Here is a 20,085-nt window from a genome sequence, read left to right on the forward strand (position 1 = left end):
CAGCTGTCTCATGGCATAGTAATAGACAGAGTAATAAATATTATTTTCCTAAGATCCACCTGATGAAAAATATTGTTAGAGATAATTTGTTAGCAGAAATTCACTGATTAAATTTTACTTTGAATAAAATTCCGTGTCTCATTAAGTAAAAACATTTTTCATGGTCACAAGCAGGATATAAGTTTTTCTTACCCTCACTCTGGTATTAAGAATACCAACCCTCCCCTTGACCACAAACACTTTACAGCAAGTATTTCACTCCCCGATTGGTAGCCACAGACTCACTTTCAAAACTGTGCACTTTTGGATGCATGCTCTTTACAGTGGTCGTAAATTTCACCATGAAGATGTCAGATACTTTGCTTTAAATAGTTTAAATGCATATTTGCTTGTCTTCATAAGAATCCAAAATATGTTTATGGTAGATGTTATACATCTCAATATCTGCGGTTATAATATTTAAATAGTTGTGTATATTAGTAACTGTGAACACGAGAGTTTTAGGTATTTTTGAGTTTTAGGTATTTACTATATTTCCAAATGTTTATTATAAAATCTATACTTCCATGTTAATTGGAACCATATAATTTATGATAAAGTTCTGTTGGTTGTCTAGTATTCATTAAACGAAGCATTTTAACATGAGGTATTAATAATAATCATTTTTGTTTTATTTATGTACTTGCATATCTTTTTTATTACAGGACTTGATGGTCGGTGATGAAGCTAGCAAGCTTAGATCCATGTTGGAAGTCAACTATCCAATGGAAAATGGGATTGTTAGGTACAGTGTCATTTCAGAGTTATACATTTTTAGTAGAATGTAAATACTTTCAAATTCAACACTTGTGCTACTTTTACAAAATTATAAACTTGTGTGTCTCAAAAAATTTATCAGATCGACTAAAATAACCCTATGACTGTGCGGTAAATTCTACTACTTGCTCAGGAATGCATACTAAGTGTTACTTGTGGTGTTCAAAAATGTTTAGTGTGCCCTTCTTTGGAGATGCATGACACACATCTGAGCAATAATATCTCATCTGGTTTGACGTTACGTCAAAATGCTGGACAAGTCACTCTTTGCTGTTTGTAAACAAACCTTGAGTTGACCATCAGTATATATCTGAGAGGCATTAATTATTATGATTTTTTTTTTTTTTTTCAGAAAAAATTGTACGTAGTGCACTTGCAATTATTTATAGGATTTTTAAAATTTTGTGAAACACTGGGTTAGATTTTGTGCAAATGTATACCGTGCATTCGGGGCGTTTGTGAAAACAGTGGGTGAAACATGTTCCTATGTGCATTGTACAATTTACCGCAGTGATATTGACTCATTGGTGTTAAAGTTAATAGCGTTTTTAAATCAAATAATTCTTTTTTGATACAACCTGTGCATTAAAAATTTTAATTAGTTTTCTTATACACATATGTAAAACCCTGTTTGAGTTTGCGAATTGAATAAATGTGCAGCAATTTATTTTTGCTTATCGTAATTTTGTTATGTCAAAACTCAAAAAGTAATGGCAAGTCACTTCACACATTTTCAGCACACAGACACTGACAGTGTACAGTTTGTGATGGATTTCAGTGTCAGCACTGTCTTCCTAGTAGTGTTGTACCTTTTATCTTGAATTAAGTAATTTATGTCTTTTTAATGCTAATGCTGTTTAGGAACTGGGAAGACATGTGCCATGTCTGGGACTATACGTTTGGTCCAGAGAAAATGAACATCAACCCAAAAGAATGCAAAATTTTGCTGACAGAACCTCCGATGAATCCAACGAAAAACAGAGAGAAAATGATAGAGGTAGGTTTGCAATTGTAAGTATGCACATGTACGGTAACTAGGGGTAAGGATGGGGCCTGATCAGAACCCAAGCTAACAACTGTACAGATAAAAATCTGAAACCTTGTTTCTTTGCTGAGGAAAATTAACTTATCAAGGATGTTGGTAGTATTGGAAGCTTTATCGAGTGTATTTCATATTTGAATTAACAAATTGTTGTATTTCTACAAGTAACATTTCACTGGTAGAAGGGGCACGGTGGTATGGTTCAGGACTTGTTCCTGGGTTCGAATCCTTGTCTGGCCTTCATGATTTCAGTTATCCATGTCTTCCGAAATCCAAGCAAATGCTGTGATATATCCTTCCCATGTTTCCACGACATGTGTTGAATGTTTTCCATTATGCCCTTAACATCAAGACATTAAAACCAAAAATAAAATTTTTTTTAATGTGTTGCATGTTCAAACTGGCTGTTTTTTTATGTACACTGGTTTTGTGTCACACTTTTGCATAAAAGATGATAACTTGATAACATATTTTGGAAATAAATTTTTTGTATTTCGTATCATTACAAAATTACATTTTTTTTTTTCCGCTAACCTGTATGATTAGGTGTGTCCATGGGGGGAAAAGTTACAAATCGCAAATAGCAAACATCCAGAACACTATCTATATATTCTATTTATTGAAATTAGTGTGTTTTAAAAAGTAAAATAGTATTATATTTTAACATTGAAACTAATTATTTGACTATGTTTTTGAACGTTTTAGTCATAAACTCATAAACTCCTTAGAGCAGGGCTGCCACTGATATTGAAATCCAAATCCTAAAGAACACTCTCAAAAATCCTGAAAAATCCTAAAAATTGCATTGTTTATATCGTGAAAAATCCTAATGGCGTAAATCGTAAATAAATGTAGGCAATTTCATTAATCTCAAATTATATTTCTATCGTAGCAAATAAAACATTGCAAAGACAAAAAAATTTACTTACATCCATGAAATTTTTTTTTGATAATTTCAAAAGAAAACACGTCCACATAGGTTCATAGGTCATATGCTAATTTTAGAGTATCAACTACTCATTTGACCGTGTTTTTAAAAGTTGTAGTCGTAAACCCGTCAGAGAGTGTCACGAGCGCGAAGAGAGAGAGCGTGCTGGATGTATCCGTCTGGCCGGAGCGGAAGGGCCGCGCGAACGTGCGAGGGTCCGCCGTGTGTCGCAGGTGATGTTTGAGAAGTACCAGTTCGCGGGCGCCTACATCGCGATCCAGGCGGTGCTTACGCTGTACGCCCAGGGGCTGCTGAGCGGCGTGGTGGTGGACTCTGGGGACGGCGTCACGCACATCTGCCCCGTGTACGAGGAGTTCGCGCTGCCCCACCTCACCAGGCGGCTGGACATCGCCGGCCGCGACATCACGCGCTACCTCATCAAGGTGAGCCGCACTGGCCCCCGTGAGATTTCGGTTTTTCCCGGAAAAGTATTTTCTTTTTTTGACGTGACAACGTCTGATAAATCTATGGACGCCGACTTCACGCGCGAAAAAGTGTCCTGTAACTAGGGTTACCAGACACTGATAACAAAAAAGGAGGACATTCGCCTCGCAAAAGGAGGACTATATATATATATATATATATATATATATATATATATATATATATATATATATATATATATATATATATATATATATATATATATATATATATATATATAGACACACACACACACACACACACACACATACATATATATACACATATATTTTTTTTTAAAAGCCGTGAATTAATTATAATGGAGTACGATATTTTACCATGTTTTGGCATTTAATCCAGTTTCGGTATAAAGAATCAAACAAACTACGCATATACAGCATAAATTAAAAACACGTGCTACTGCATGTGCTGCTACCTGTCAAGCTGTCGTAGAACTACTTACTAGTGGGGCGACTCTGCGGACAGCGCATTAGCGCGCTTTACTCAGAGTGTAACTGCAGGAATTATCTCACTTTATAAAAAAGCCGGACATTTTGGAGCATTAAGGAAAATCCGGCCAGACGCAAAAAAATACATAGAAAGGAGGACATGTCCTTTTGCCGGACGTCTGGTAACCCTACCCGTAACACACATTGCCCCACTACGGATGTGTCCTGTTATGCTCATTGTACGCATGCGTGGCATCTCTCTTCCACTCGATTGGAACAACCATCGATTTGACTTTTCAATCATATTTTCGTCGTTTTAATTATTAATATTATGTAATTTAACGATCGTCCACCGATTTTCAGCACGATCGGTTCAGTTATTAATTTCCCGCCTACCACTATAAGAAATAAACATGGCGGACTACATACGTTTTTAAAACTTATACAACACAATACAAAATTTTTATAAATATATATATATATATATATAACATCTGAAACAATTGTTTCCAATATGGCCTCGTGGCCGTACGGTTAGCATCACTATTAAAAAAAAATTTCTTCCTCAAAGAATATAATATTTTAATGCCTAAATGGTTTGGTTGCAAAATCCTATTACGGCTCAGTCTCAGGCCGAATATGATATTTCATTTTCTTCTTTATCAATCATTTCATCAATGTTTTGTTATGACGTCACGTTAAACTATCGTCCGTAAACCGACTTTACAGACAACCAATTTTTTTGGGAATATTTACCGAAAATCTTTCTGCAAATCCCAAAAATTTTTCTGATTTATACTTTTACAGTAACGCACAAATATATTTTAACAAGTTTATATGCAAACAGAATCAAATAAACTTCCTTTTACCACCGAATGGCACTCTTTGTCATATGGGAGCTTGGTAGGACCCGTGCTAGCCTCTACCAACTGGTTGATAACAAAAAATTTGTAGTTTAAACAGTACCTACCTATCTGCAAAAAAATAAATTACAGTAGAACCCGTTTATAGTGAACCCGCCTATAATTAATTCCCGTTTATTGAGAATTTCCGTCTCAGTCCTGGCAAAATGATGTGAGGTTATGTATTAATTTATTGGATATAGCGCACAACTTTTGTCAATGTTGTTAAGTTTTCCCGTGTACCACAAACAAATTTTGCCGGCACATTTATCTCAAATATTTTCATATAATTACAAGTTTTTTCACAAAACGTCTATTCTGGATCACATTGAAGTTTTTCTCCGCAATAAGCTACTCAATTGTCCACTGTTCATATTATAAACAAGTCGTATTCAAGTGGTCTCGGTAGGCTACGTGTAGCCAGAAATGGTGATCAGTTTGGTGAAAATAAAAAATAGTTTTCCCTGTATAGTTAAAGAATGGGCGAACGCGTGTACATTTAATATGTTATCAAAATTAACACAAATTACCGCCACACAAATACATATGTACATTATAGCAGCAAATTCAATATTTTTACGTCTCATTTTTATCGTTCACGTTTCGGACATTTTGATCGAGTAAGGTTCGTAAGACTACCACTAGATAGAACTCTGTGGACTAAATTTTCCCATGAAAAGTGAGATAATTTCGTTCCAGCTTTAGCAACTGTGATACTACATGATATGTAGTGATCTTTGATGGGTCAGACTCGTTATTTTTCCTTTATTTACTTTTGATGGTAAAAATAATTTTGTGTTATTAAGCTGCAAATGTGCTTCAATAGAAATACGTACATAAAAAAGGGTGAAATACAGGGTGCGAGATAAACTAGACATTATTGAAAAGGTTGAGTCCAACCCCACTGTCTCACACGTGTTAATAGCAAAGGAACTGGGAATTTCAACATCCACATTAAGTACAATATTAAACAAGCTGATCAATCTTCTTTCTCAAGCTGTGAATACGTCACAGAGTATTAAACGCCTGAAAAAAGGAAAATACGCCGATGTCGAAGAACCATTAATAGAAAGTTGTTCATGTGTAGTGCATTAAAAATAATATTTGCATTTGCTCATAAAACTGTTGCTTTGAGTATTTTCATTCGTTCTTTTGTTGGCTTAAGGCTTTTGTGTAGTTAAGATTTAGCTTTTGAGTATGTATTGCCAATATAAAAGTTTTCCCAGATATAAAGTTTCCCCTCTATAGTGATCATATAAACTACTCCCTTCAGATTCATTATAACAGGGTTCTACTGTATTGTGTATCATGTTTCAACCTATCTTGAATTACGCTATGTAAATCTGTGTTGGAAAAAAAAAATTTAGCGTTCATTTCTAGGTGTCATCAAATCAAGGGCCTCTGTGAATTACAATCATTTAGATGTTGGGAACAAAATGTAATATAAAACACAATTTTGAGCTTTTGTTGTTCAGCTTAGCATTGAACGCACACACACACACACACACACACACACTCTCTCTCTCTCTCTCTCTCTCTCTCTCGGAGCTCCCAGGTGGGAATGGTTCTTCACTGCACGTAAACTGTTCCCATTACGCCTGGTCCGTGATGTTGTGTTACCGTTACTGTCTTTAATAAGATCGTTGTTGAAGCGTAACTCAAATAAGGACAAACCAAATACCACACTTGGCATCCGCTGGGTTTGGGCAAGCTCTCAACACTCCGGGTTGTAATTTGCCTGCTTGTTTCCTCATCAGTATCCAGGTTCATCTCTTGATCCTGATGGCATGATCGTGTATATTTTGATACTTTGGTATGTGGTGCTTGTTGTTTTAATTTAGTACGTCAAAAAGTTCTGGCCAAACAAAAAGTCGAACATCACAATGCAAACAAATTGTGTCAGGTCTTGAGGAAATTTGTTCTTTCATATTCAACTTATGATCATACTTCATTGTTTTGTCACCAGTTTTTGTTATGTCCAGGATATTACGACATATTAAATTTAAACAGAAAGCATCGTGTTGCACAAGATCATGCCATCAGGATTAAGGGATGGACTTGGTTACGTAAAACTTAACTTTTATCCCTCATCTTAACCACAGTTATCTTCTGTCGTATCTCGTTCACTGTGTGAAGCATCTTGTTAATGGGAGCATTACTTTTTTGCAGCTGTTGCTGTTGCGAGGTTATGCGTTCAACCACTCGGCCGACTTTGAGACGGTGAGGATCATGAAGGAGAAACTGTGCTACATCGGTTACAACATCGAAACGGAGCAGAAGTTGGCACTAGAAACCACCGTTCTTGTCGAACCGTACACGGTAAGTATTGTACCCGTGCGTTTACTACATTGTCAGTTATTTTGGTCAATGTGTTCGAAAGATTTTGGTTTGAGACCGGTAAAATAGGGAGGTTTTTTTTCTCTCTTAAAAGCATTGCTATTTTATACAAAATTCTTAACAAAAAGCCGGGTTATTTGTATGCACTTTTTATTTGATGACTTGGATTTAAACTAATTTGTAAAAAATAACTTTACAGCTGAAATTATAACTGTCAATGTTAAAATTGGTCATCACAAAACAGCATAATGAACACTTTAACATCGACTTTGTTCTGGTTTCACAGTATTTACAAGAGCTATTCTGATGCCAGTTCAGTACAGGTGATTTATACAGCCTCTTTTAAAACAGCAAGCAGCTATGTATTATAAATGATAATTGAGTTTTACTTCTCCAGGTCAAAAGCCCCCAAACACATTTCTCTTCCGTTGCCCACAACAGGATGTGTTAAGAGATTTGCCAATAAAATTAAAATGGTTAGAGATATGGAAAATTAAGTTTGGTTAAATTTTACAAAAAAAAAATTTATGACGTGCATTTTTTTTTCTCTACAAGGTATCAATTTTGAGATATTTCGATGTGAAAGTCGTGATAACATATAACACCTGAGTTTATTACGATTGCACATTTTCGTGGTGTCAAATCGTACTATAGGGCTGTGTCCCATTACTTACACAAAGGCACGTACGTGTGTGCCCATAAAAATTCGTACAGTTACTTCACTTTCAAAGAGTGACAGCAATGACTACCCTAAGCTCGTTTTCATGGTCACAGAATGTGCACTTAAGTTCGTCTATCATGGCAGACACCTGAATTCTTCTGTGTCAACTAGCTGCACGCTATAATATTTACTAACTTGGTAACCTTAAAATTGTCTTGTTCCCAGTAAGCGTTCATGCCTTATTACGTTAACGCATGAATAACTACAGTAGAATCCCGCCGATGCGACCCCTCTCTGATACGTCCATTCCGTTTATACGACCGTTTTTTGAGAAACCGTGAAAAATTTGAGCAGAGAAAGTCGAAAATTTGAGTAAAATCTGCTGAAAAACAAGTCTGTTACACTTTGTTGGGCGCTATGTGTTCACGTCTATCTTGGCGAGCACTGTACTGCAAGCAGGCAGGCAGGCATACAAAAGACGGCTAAAAATAGATAACACCCCTCTAGACTGTCCACGCTAGCCAATACCGGTAAACTGCGCGCATCACCTGATAGCATCTACGCGCGCGTCTATTGCCGTCCCGATCCCGTGCCTTTGTCTTGCGACTGGTTAGTGTGATGTGATCTTGCCAGCTGCATCTCAGGTGTCACTGGCCACACAAAGCTGTGTTCACTGTGTTAACGACGTCGCCAGGTGTTTGGTTCTCGGCTATTTTTCTATAACATCGCTGACTTTGCACATGCGCAGCTAAACAAAAAAAAATTGCGTTGAATTATGCTATACACCTCGGACTTGCATACCCCGAACAATGGGTTCCAATAAATACTCGCGCTAAGAGAACTCGCGTCACGCGAGTTCGGCTATGCTAGCCGGCTGGTGGTTATTTTCGTTCAAAACATGGCGAAGGAACTTGTGTGGATTGGGTAGAAAACATTCGGCTATAAACGAAAGATATAAGAACAATGCTATCCTGAAATGCTGTGACATGTTTTTGGAGTAGATAATCACAGCGACAGACCGGCAGCGATGTTTATTTTGACAGCTCAAGCAATTATCTTTTCCACGGCCCTTCACAGAGTGAAAAAAACACATTGGAATGCAGACGGAAAAGTAACTATGCAGTAAAATAAATATATTTACGGCACTGCTAAATTTTTCTATTCAATAAAATTTTAGGTATTAGTGATGTTTCAGCAGAAACTGCTGTGTGACTAATAAACAAATTGTATCATAATAAATTATAAAGTATTTATTAATGGCGAAGGACAGTCGTATAAGCCCATAAAAATATTTATTTTACCGAGAATGGACTATACAACCTGGCTTTTGGCGCACGCAGTGTGGGAGGGGAGGAGGATGGTGACAGTTTCTCACGCAGAAGGTTGAAATAAGGGAGGGAATGTGTTGAAATGTTAGTTGGAAAAGGGGGGGGGGGGGGTGTGTTTTTACATGGTTTGTGGCTCTGGGAGGGATGAGCCTTGAAGAATTAGCAGGGGATGGAGAGGTAAGCGTCACGTCACGTATGACGTCAAGCCGCCGCTACCGCGAGACTCTTGTGGCCGAACGAGTTTCTTACGCTCTCGCAGAAGCTGCCACAGCGGCTTTTCGTGCGATAGTGGACGCGCCGAGCTCGGCTATACACTGCCCGAGCGGCATTCACACGATGTATCCGACGATTCGGTGACACCCCGAATTCTCTATTGCGACCATTCCGTTTATAAGTCCGTTTTTCCGGAAACCGTGAGGGGTCGCATCAGCGGGATTCTACTGTAGTGCACATGATACAAGTGGTTGGCTGCAAGTAGAGTGACTTGGTACCTGCATTCCCTTGTGCTTGTGCTTGTGCTATGGAGCTCCTGCCTCTGCAAACATTGTGCACGAATACCATTATGGAAGTCAGCCTGGCTTTGTGTATTTTGTTCGGCTGGAAATAATAAACTAATTACGAAAGGGAAACCAGTTGTCATTTCTGCTGGAATTGAAGCGGTATGTCGATGGTAGAGAAATAAATATGGCAAGTGTAGCGTGCAAACTTTCAACATTTAACTAACATTAATTTTTTTTAACTGAGATCTGCTAAAACCTGGTTATGTGAGACTAGAACCTGCATCGGGTGTTTCAGTTACCCGACGGACGCATCATCAAAGTTGGAGGGGAGCGGTTCGAGGCGCCAGAAGCTCTGTTTCAACCTCATCTCATTAACGTGGAAGGCCAAGGCGAGACGTCAATCCGTTTATATTGTTGTTGTTGTTGTTGTTGTTGTTGTTGTTGTTGTTGTTGTTATTATAAATTTCACATGGTCAAGTTACTCTTCAGAAATTTAGAAATTCAGGTTTTTTATATGCTGTTATTTTAAAAAAAGAAGTTGAGTTCATAAAACTGTAATAATATTTTATATAGTGCAGGTTGACACATTTCCATATTTTAACAGGAAAAGCATGCTTCCCTTTCTCTCTCTCTCCCCACCCTCCTCTGTCGCGGTCCTTTGAGAATTGCGAGTACTGCTTAGTGAACACTGCAGTATGTCAGGTTTGCAGTGCACGTATGCAGATAAACACACGTGCACGCATACACACAGATCAAGAGAGAGGGAGAGATGTATTAGCTTTTTTGTATTTTTTTTTTTTTTTTTTGGTAATATATTTAGGAATAATTTAATAAGATTATTTTCACATAATGTTTTACCAGGATTAACGTATTAGATATAAAGATGAATTCTTTAACCGATTATAAATTACAAACAAAGCTTGGAACTTAAGTAGTGTTCCGTAAGTTCATTTGTTCATGTTTGCATGTAAACATGTACTTTTTTAAGCAACAGAAAATTTCGGGAATTAAATTAATTGTAAAATAAATGTTAACACTGTGTTTGGTGATCTAGTACTATTTATAGAAGCCAAAAATTATTCATGTTTGATGAAGTCTTTTAGCACCACCAAAGAAAGTAAAGTATGTGGATCACAAGTACATAGCTGCATACTTGAATTAAGTTGTGGCCGTACATTCAAAATTTTGCATTTGCAGTGTTTTGTTATGTAAATAGCAGGTACACATTTTTCATGTGTAATTGTGCAAAATAAATCGTGCTTTGAGACGTGAATAGCAAGTCAAGTACACGTGAAGTTTCTTTTAAATTGTTTGAGAAAATAGTTGTACGTAATTTCATGATCGTACACTCAAAATATGAATTAGAGTTTTAAGAAAAATACTGCAGGGTCTTCGTCCCATCTGCTCACGAGCCGAGTCTAGCAAAACTCACTTGCTCGACTCGGCTTGAGTTTCTGGATCTCTGTCATTATGTACGATGTATACATCATTTGAACTTTCTTTACCAATGACCTTTTTTTGTCGTGACGTCTAATAAATCGATGAACGCCGTCTGCACGCACAAAAAAGGATCCCGTTACGCACATTGTTCCATTATGCAGTGTTCCGTTGCGCTCATTGTACGCTTGCGCCGCATCTATCTCTCTTCCACTCGATTGGCCTATGCGTCCGAGGAGAAGAAAGACAGCGTCAGCACACAACTTACATCTACACGTGAACTGTTTCGTCGACTGTTTATAAAGTGAAGTTGAAAAGTTAATGTGGTTTTCATTGCTTATTACAACAACAATTTCGGCAATAAAGGTATAATTACTCTTGCATTTTAAAAATCTGATTACTACATAGTACGATTTCAAGTAGGGGTGAGCCGATGCCGATTGCCGATTATTAAGATCGGCCGATTTTGGTCATTTTGGTCATTTGCATGATCGGCTTCATGCATGCCGATCCTTTTTGCCGATTACCGCTTTCTGAAGACAAAAAAATCTCTACGTAACACAAAAGCGCCGACATATTTTTTGCTTCAGAACTGTTGCTTGACGTTTTAAAGTAACACTTACGTTACTTACGTGTTTTAATCTTTTCTGCAGAAAAAAAAATTAAGTAAAGTTATTCTTAAAAAATAAACATATTCATGAAAAGTACGTTTGCTAAAAAATAGTAAACAAAAGCACACCAAATTGTTTAATAAGTCATGCATAGGGGCCTGTTCTTTTCGCGATCGCGATTAAACGACGATAAACGCGAAATCGCCATAACACAGCGTTTTTACACGAAATTTAGTATTAAAACGCAAAATCGGTGTTTTTAAGCGAAATTTAAAAACTGGGTAAAATACTGTCTCGTCACTGATAAACAAACACCGCAACATGGCCGCCACTGAACATTAGTCATAAATGCACTAAAGCAAACAAAAGCTTACACACGCTCACGTTATAATGTTCAACTCAAAAATATACTGTAAAAATACATAAAACTACGGCGTTTATTTTCCTTTCCGGCATAATGTTTGGATAGATAAGACAAACAGGCAAAGTTTTAAGGCCTACGTACACCGCTCGGGGCACTGACGTCACCTTGGAACAGCGACACCCGATAAATACAAAAGCATGCAGATGATTGGGCGAACGGTGGCGGTGTTTGGAACAGCCGTACGTGAGTGGCCATACCACGTCAGCCGGGGGCGCTGGCATATAGTTGGAACAGCGTCCTTATATCAAGCAGAAAGCATTTTAAATTGCGCCAAAAAGCGGAAAAATGTAAACAAACATTCATTTTCGAATGGTGTGACGATGATGATTAGTTGGTTAACAGTGTGTTATAAATTTTGTTAAAGGGATTAATAGATTTTCAGATTAGTTTATGGGAACAACTAATAATCAGTGTCTAAGTCAAAAGTTTGTCATATAAATATATGTAACCTATTTGTTTAGGGTATTCAGTAATGAGTAGTTTCAAGTAAAATTATTTAACTTAAGTAATTTGGAGCACATTCATTTTCGAATTGTGTGACGATGATTTTTTAGTTGGTCAACAGTGTGTTATAGACTTTGTTAAAGGGGTTAATAGATTTCCAGATTAGTTTATGGGAACAACTAGAAATCAGTGTCTAAATCAAAAGTTTGTCATATAAATATATGTAACCTATTTGTTTAGGGTATTCAGTAATGAGTAGTTTCAAGTAAAATTATTTAACTTAAGTAATTCGGAGCATATTTTACAACCAACTTAAAAAAGCACTAATCGGTCAAAAAAATCGGCATGATCGGTACCACATTTCTGGCATCGGCATGATCGGCAAATGTGGTGATTGGCTCACCCCTAATTTCAAGCATTTATTCTTTTATTATTAAAATAAAAATGATTCAATTTTATTCATGAAAGTATGCAATCATTTCATCGATGTTTTGTCGCGACGTCGTCACGTTGAACTATCGTCCGGTGAACCGACTTTACAGACAACCGATTTTTTTTTTTCTACCTGCACTGGTTACAATTTCGGGTGGCGGAGTTGCAGGAGAGACGGCACAAGCTAACAGACTCGTTGGCCGTCCTGCACCGTCGTTGTTTGTGGTTCGTGTCGGCAGCGGAGTGAGTCTCGCCGCCGGGTTGTTGCGCAGGCATAGCGGAGCTGGTGTTCAGCACGATCCAGGCGGCAGACATCGACATGCGGTCGGAGCTGTACAAGCACATCGTGCTGTCGGGGGGCTCCACCATGTACCCGGGACTGCCGAGCCGGCTTGAGCGCGAGATTAAGCAGCTCTACCTGGAACGCGTGCTGAAGAATGACATCGACAAGCTGTCCGTGAGTCCCGCTGCTCCCGGCCCGAGACGCTGACGTATATCCAGTTTTGATTTTCCACGAAACCTCCTTGCGTAGAAATGAATGGAGGTATCACATTGTTGTGCCTAACCAGTGGCATAGCCAGGGGGGGGGGGGGGGAGGTTTAGGGGTTCAAAACCCCCCCCCTTAGCACCAAATCTTTAATTAAATTTCTTATACATCACTTAAACAAATTTCATATTAATAAAATTAATAAAAAAAATTACCATTACAATATTTAAATTTTAAGTTCCGAAAACTGCTAAAAATAGCACTATTTTACACCTTAAAAATCCAAATTTTTTCCCGGGGGAGGACCCCCCGTACCAACCCGCTTTAATAAGGAGGGGGGGGGGGGGGCATGCTTCTTAACACCCCCCCATACACAAATCCTGGCTACGCCACTGTGCCTAACACGCCAGCCTCTTGATTTACTGAAATCTGCGAACCGTGTAGTAAGTTTGACTGCTGAAATCTGTAGTCCGCACTTAACCTGAAGAGATCCGAGAAGATCGAAACATGGACGCTCACATTTCTGAACCTTGGGCAGCCTCTCGGGTAAGTGCAGACTGCAGATTTCAGTAGTCAAACTTACTACATGGTTTACAGATTTCAGTAAATCAAGAGTGCTGGCATGTTAGGCACAACAATGTGATACCTTTCATCATACCGCCAGAGGATTACATCTTTAGAAATGAATGGGTCCAAGGAATCGGAACGATTTTTAAATTGCAATAAGTTAATTTCTGATATTGTAACAAGATAGGCTCCGTTTAGTATGTTATTGTTTAAATTAAATCTAAAGTATTTTTTTTTTTATCACTGGCTCCTAACTTTTCAGGGATTTTGTATCCCTGATTTCTTCCGTACGTTCATTCTGTCGATGTTCCATCAGTTTGTCACTTCGTCTCTTAACGACCTTGGCGTTGACCTAATTCAACCATTGAATTGTTTGAATTATTGGATACCAACTCGCTGCTAAGTTGAGACAACAATACTGTATTTACTTGATTTGAAGTTGCACACATTCTTTTTTTTCTTTTGAGAAAAAGATCATCTGCGAGTCAAAAATGTACTTAAAATTATTTGCGTGATGTTAAAAGTAAATGTTAATATTTGTGCGGTAGTCCTCTAAGGGGCCGGTTCTACCTTTACCAGTTATACTTCCTGGTGAGAGTTAACCTCAAAGTATATCTGAAACTTGTTTTGATGTCTCATAACGCTTCCTGCTTTTTCTTCATCCTGCTGCCAATGTATTTAACGGATTGTCCAGCCGCTAAGGAGGTGCATAGCTAGCGGTTTGGTGGGAAGGGGAGACATGGTATTGTCTTTTGGAAAACTTTTGTAACTGTGAGATCGTAGATTATTGTTACGATACCAGGGTTATTATTTATTTCACTCTGTGAGTGTGCGTTCCTTTGATTGGGATTTTAAAATTGTGTTTATGAATTATGGTATGGCTACTACTGTTTAAGACATAATTTTGCAAAATATATTTCTTGATGTGATTGAAAAGCCCTACGAAGCTATTTTTGATATAATTTAAATTTCGAAAGAGATGAGAGATGGTATATATTATTATATTTCATTGTCTGCCAAATACAGATGGTGTAATGTAACATGTAAAAGTTAAGTTCATATCAAAGAACAGCGTAGACAAGTGTATATTCCAGTGTGCATGGAGAGACATTATAAATTTACTGAATTTTAGGTTTTCTTTCCAGCAAATGTACAAATGAGTAATTTCCATTGTGTGTTACATCAAGTCTGTGTTTAGGAAGTGTGCATGTGAGTTAAGAAAATGTGAACTAAAGTTTATCCAGTGAGTTTCAGCGACATAGTTGTTATTTGACATGTAAATATTTTATATACGAAGAATGATATGAACATATTGAATCATTATTTTTGAAGTGTTTTATGAAATTGCAAAATAAATATTTCATCCTTTTAAAAGAAAAATTGCCATCAGAAAATAACTAAATACAAATTAATGAGTTCTGTATATGTAAACTTTAATCATCAGTCCAATAAATAAATATCAAGCAAAAATTATTGTAATGGTGGGCTGGCATGTTGCCATTCTTACCAACATATATACGTATAACCACATAAGTGTCAGACAATCTTATATACCTATTTGGCTGAAGGTGGTAATAAAACCAGCCCTTAAATGGCTAGCTTACCCCACAATGCTGCATGCTTCAGTCCTTCATCTTGGCATGGTAAGTTACTGTGTCTTTACTAAATAAAGTGGAGCTCCACTTACACGATAGAGCACCTGCGATTACCAGCACAATTTTTTTTAAGTACTACCATTATCAGAATAAATAATGGCCTAATGGGTTCTGGTTAGATAGTATTGCCAAGTATTAAAAGATTTGTCTGTCCCGTCTCCAAGTTATGAGATGTATTTAAAATACACCCATTCCTTATAATTATATCAAAAATTTTCCTATAGGCACCTCATTAAAGAGGGTTGCAATCATCATAAAATAATTAAGTGGGAGATTTGATACCTAACTCTTTTCTCCAGGTGAAATTAGTACAAAATCTGGCCCGGGTGCATGTTTTCTTAATTATTTTGGCTCGGATTAATTACATAATGCTTTTAAATTTTGTAAATTTGAAAAATTAATTTTTTTTTTTCAAACCGCTTTTATTGTGTTGGAATTGTTCTTAGTGTGTGTCATAAATATTTTTTTATTCAATATTACGTGCACACTTCTTCTTGCAGAAGTTCAAGATTCGGATTGAGGATCCCCCGAGACGGAAGGACATGGTGTTCATCGGGGGGGCAGTGCTGGCGGAGGTCATGAAGGATCGGGACACCTTCTGGATGACCAACGAAGAGTACCAGGAAAAAGGCGTTGGTGTGCTCAAGAAGCTGGGAGCGAGAGCGAGTTAAAACACTCGTCTGCCGTGGACTACTTAAATAATTTAATCTTCGCATGTACACAGTATTTTGGTTTTGGAACGGGAGGATACTTCACTCCAGAAGGCTGGTTTACTTTGAGGAGTTCGCTACATGGTGAAGCTTGTAAAGACATTTTATTAAAGGTGTACCGAGAAAATGTTTATTATAATTGCATTTATTTCTTTTTTAAGTATTATTGTGTCATAACAAGACAGTCTGCCAGCTGCTCCCTTATTAATTATTACTTAAGGGGATGTATAGCACGAAATGATGTCATCTTGATTTCTACAGTTACTAGCTTAAAACAATTTTGTATCGTTAATAATTATTGAAATATGCCTTTTTTTTTAAGGCAGAGAGTAGTGTAGTGATGTACCAATAATCGTTTGTGTCTGTATTTGCCAAAATTAAAATTTTCCTCTGAATTTCCAAAGGAGGTGTTTGTTTGCAACAGATACGTGGAAAAGTAAAAAAAAAAAAATACAATTTCATCCTTCCAAGGTTCACCTATCTTTTTGTTTACTTTTCTAAAGTTTCATCTGCATCTATTAGTACAATTTTTATTGATTTATAGCCTTGAAAATTGTAAGCACTAACATTTTGGTAGTCCAGTGTGAAACTTCATCTAAGCAGGTCATTGGAAATTCATTTTGAAATTCGATTTTACTTCGCCATGGTATCGGCTATTTGTTTTATTTGAAGTTTAAATTGTATTGCAAAGCTTTGTGTCCTATATGAAGTTTCACATTTGTTGCTAATGTTTAAAACATGGGAAGTCTAAGATTCGCTCATGAAAATTTTTTGACGTGACAACGTCTAATAAATCAATGAACGCCGGCTGCACACACGAAAAAGTGTCCCGAAACGCACATTGTCCCACTACAGATATCCCACTACGGATGTGTCCTGTTATGCTCATTGTACGCATGCGTGGCATCTCTCTTCCACTCGATTGGAACAACCATCAATTTAACTTTTCAATCATATTTTAGTTATTAATATTATGTAATTTAACGATCGTCCACCGATTTTCAGCACAATCGGTACGGTTATTAATTTCCCGCCTGCCACTATAAGAAAAAAACATGGCGACTACATACATTTTTAAAACTTCCGTAACACAAAACAAAATTTTTATAAATATATATATATATATATATATATATAACTTATAGCATCTGAAACAATTGTTTCCAATATGGCCTCGTGGCTGTGCGGTTAGCATCGCTATTAAAAAAAAATTTCTTCCTCAAAGAATATAATATTTGTAATGCCTAAATGGTTTGGTTGCAAAAACCTATTACGGCTCAGTCTCAGGCTGAATATGATATTTCTTTTCTTCTGGATCAATCATTTCATCAATGTTTTGTTATGACGTTGTCACAAACTATTGTCCGTAAACCTACTTTACAGACAACCAAATTTTTTTTGTGTTGTATACATTTTGCTTAAATAAAGTTGGTTTCTTGAATAGAAAAAAAGGTGGCCCTCGATTTGTTTGCATGAACTCAGTATTAATATTATGCATTGTTTTTTTATAATTTTTATTGAATGATGTTACACCTAGAGCCAAATTATTTAATCACAATTAGTTGATACATTACATTTTATTCTTAATTCAATCTTGTATTTTATGAAATAAGTTCGAATTTTCAAATAATAAAATTTTTGATTATATTTGACCTCAAATATCAACACTACAAAACAATGAATATTCGTTTGCTTATGAATATTTGACATAGCATATGCTAGATTGTCGTCTACCAATGTTCACTGTTCTGGTTGTGTTTTGTGCTATATAAATACCCTTTTCGGATGATTTAATGTGTTTTCATACTAAAAAAAAATGAATAAACAATGTTTTAAACATGCAAACGTATTCAAAGTTTTTTTTTCCCACTATTGTCATGCTTAACTATAATGGAAAAATTGCATGAAAGATTCAAAATACGGTAGATTAGTCATTTAATAATTGAAATGAAAATATTGTTTGTATTCATTTAGTCTTATGCATTAGAAGTAGGAAAAAATAAACATCAATCAAACTACAACACCACAAAACGTGAACACTGCACTGCGATGGCAATTAAAAGAAGTGAATTCCATAGTTTGAACAGCGTACGAATAGTCACAACCAATCTAACACCATGCAAGACAGTAGCAGCTTACGATCATTCTGTGAGGCCAGCATTGCAATATTGTGTCGCCACCCTCTGTTTCCGCCCGAGGGTACAAAACTTCTGACGCCACACGACATCTCGGCTCCTCTGACAAAGCAGTGCCTCTCCCCTGGCTTGGTGTAGGCGTAGTTGGTGTCGCAGTGTACCGGTTGGGGGTAATGTGCTGCAAGCTACAGGGCAAGGTTTCCCTCAGCCTTTCAGGCTCCAAGGGCATCCATTCGTTCCCTCACTTCCTCTTAAGTTAGGCATAAGGTCGGGTGGAGTACGAACAAGGAGAATGGGTTTAGATATAAGTGTTGTTGGTGGCTGCCGATGCCTGGCCGACAAGGCCCGAGGTATTCGATCCTGATGACAGACAGACAGTCCGGGCCCTCAGGTTTGTAATCCTGATGGGCCAATTTTGTGGAGTACATTCAACATACCCAACTGTTGGGGATGTAGCTGTATTCCTGTGGGCCGACATTTTATGATCACAAACTTTCTATAAGGGGGTGTAGCTGCTCAAAAGGCTTAGACGAGTAACATGATGTGCAACATGTGTTATCAGTGTTTCCAATGTTAATTTTTAGCAAACCAACTCAGCTTACTACCTTCCCTTGGCTCGTGTGAATAAACCATGCCCGTCAAAATGTTCATTTCATTCAGTAGTTCGCCACCATATCTACTAAGGAATCAACAACCTATGCGGAGAGGAGGGCGCTCAAAGATGTCGTTAGTTGGTAGGGCCTTCACCAACCATTGGGTTAGACATCCGGGCTAACTTAATTCCCGCCCACATGGACCAAAAAAATATATATTTTTATTCCATAACACCATTGAAAACCAACATTGACTAAAGTGATATAAATGTAAAATAGAGAGAATTATTAATTATGATGACATTACCTACCAAAAACCATATAAAAACTAGCTATTTCATTTCAATTAAATAAATGACTAGATAGGTATAACTTTTTTTTTTTAAATGGGGAACCCCCCCGGGGGGGGGGGGGGGTCCACCCCGCAAAAAAATGACTCGACAAGTCCTAAAACCTTGCCGAAAACTAACTATTTCATTACCAGCGTGTCAAACAAGAAAGAGTTCCAAAAAAATCAATAGATGGCAGCACAAATTTTATTAGAAACAAGAAAGAGTTATAAAAAAGTTCAATAAAACTGATGGAAGCACAAGTCCAAACAAAACCTTGAAAATAAAACTAGCTATTTCATTCCTATATTACCAGGGTGTCATAAACATGAAAGAGGTATCTACTTGTTCCAAAAAAAACTCAATAGATGGCCGCACAGCATATAATTTTTTGTCAGAAACCAGAAATATTTATAAAAATAGTTCAATAAAACTGATGACAGGCAGCATAAGTCCAATACATTGCCAAAAAATCGCTATTTTATTCTTATATTACCAGAGTGTTATAATCAAGAAAGAGGTATCTACTAATTCCAAACAAACTCAATAGATGGCAGCACAAGTCCTAAAACCTTGCCGAAAAATAGCTATTTCATTCTTATATTACCAGGGTGTCATAAGCAAGAAAGAGGTATCTACTAGTTCCAAAAAAATTCAATAGATGGCAGCACAGGTCCTAAAACCTTGCCGAAAACTAGCTATTTCATTCTTATATTACCAGGGTGTCATAAACAAGAAAGAGGTATCTACTAGTTATAAACAAACTCAATAGATAGCAGCACAGCATATATATATCAAAAACAAGAAAGAGTTAT

General features: G+C 37.0%; 1 protein-coding gene across 2 annotated transcripts in view; it reads left to right on the forward strand.

The window, feature by feature from the left end:
• LOC134539156 (actin-related protein 2-B) overlaps positions 1 to 16,616 on the forward strand; it is a 25,691-nt gene extending 9,075 nt beyond the window's left edge. For both annotated transcript variants that reach the window (XM_063380919.1, XM_063380920.1), the window contains 7 exons: positions 705 to 784; positions 1,678 to 1,813; positions 3,020 to 3,229; positions 6,790 to 6,939; positions 9,742 to 9,835; positions 13,067 to 13,251; positions 16,004 to 16,616. In XM_063380919.1, coding sequence (XP_063236989.1) covers positions 705 to 784; positions 1,678 to 1,813; positions 3,020 to 3,229; positions 6,790 to 6,939; positions 9,742 to 9,835; positions 13,067 to 13,251; positions 16,004 to 16,174 — 1,026 coding nt within the window. In that variant the 3' untranslated portion in view covers positions 16,175 to 16,616. The remainder of the gene's footprint in view (positions 1 to 704; positions 785 to 1,677; positions 1,814 to 3,019; positions 3,230 to 6,789; positions 6,940 to 9,741; positions 9,836 to 13,066; positions 13,252 to 16,003) is intronic.
• Positions 16,617 to 20,085: the final 3,469 nt, after the last annotated feature.

This window comes from Bacillus rossius, chromosome 14, assembly GCF_032445375.1.
Source record: "Bacillus rossius redtenbacheri isolate Brsri chromosome 14, Brsri_v3, whole genome shotgun sequence".
NCBI classification, from domain to species: Eukaryota; Metazoa; Arthropoda; class Insecta; order Phasmatodea; family Bacillidae; genus Bacillus; species Bacillus rossius.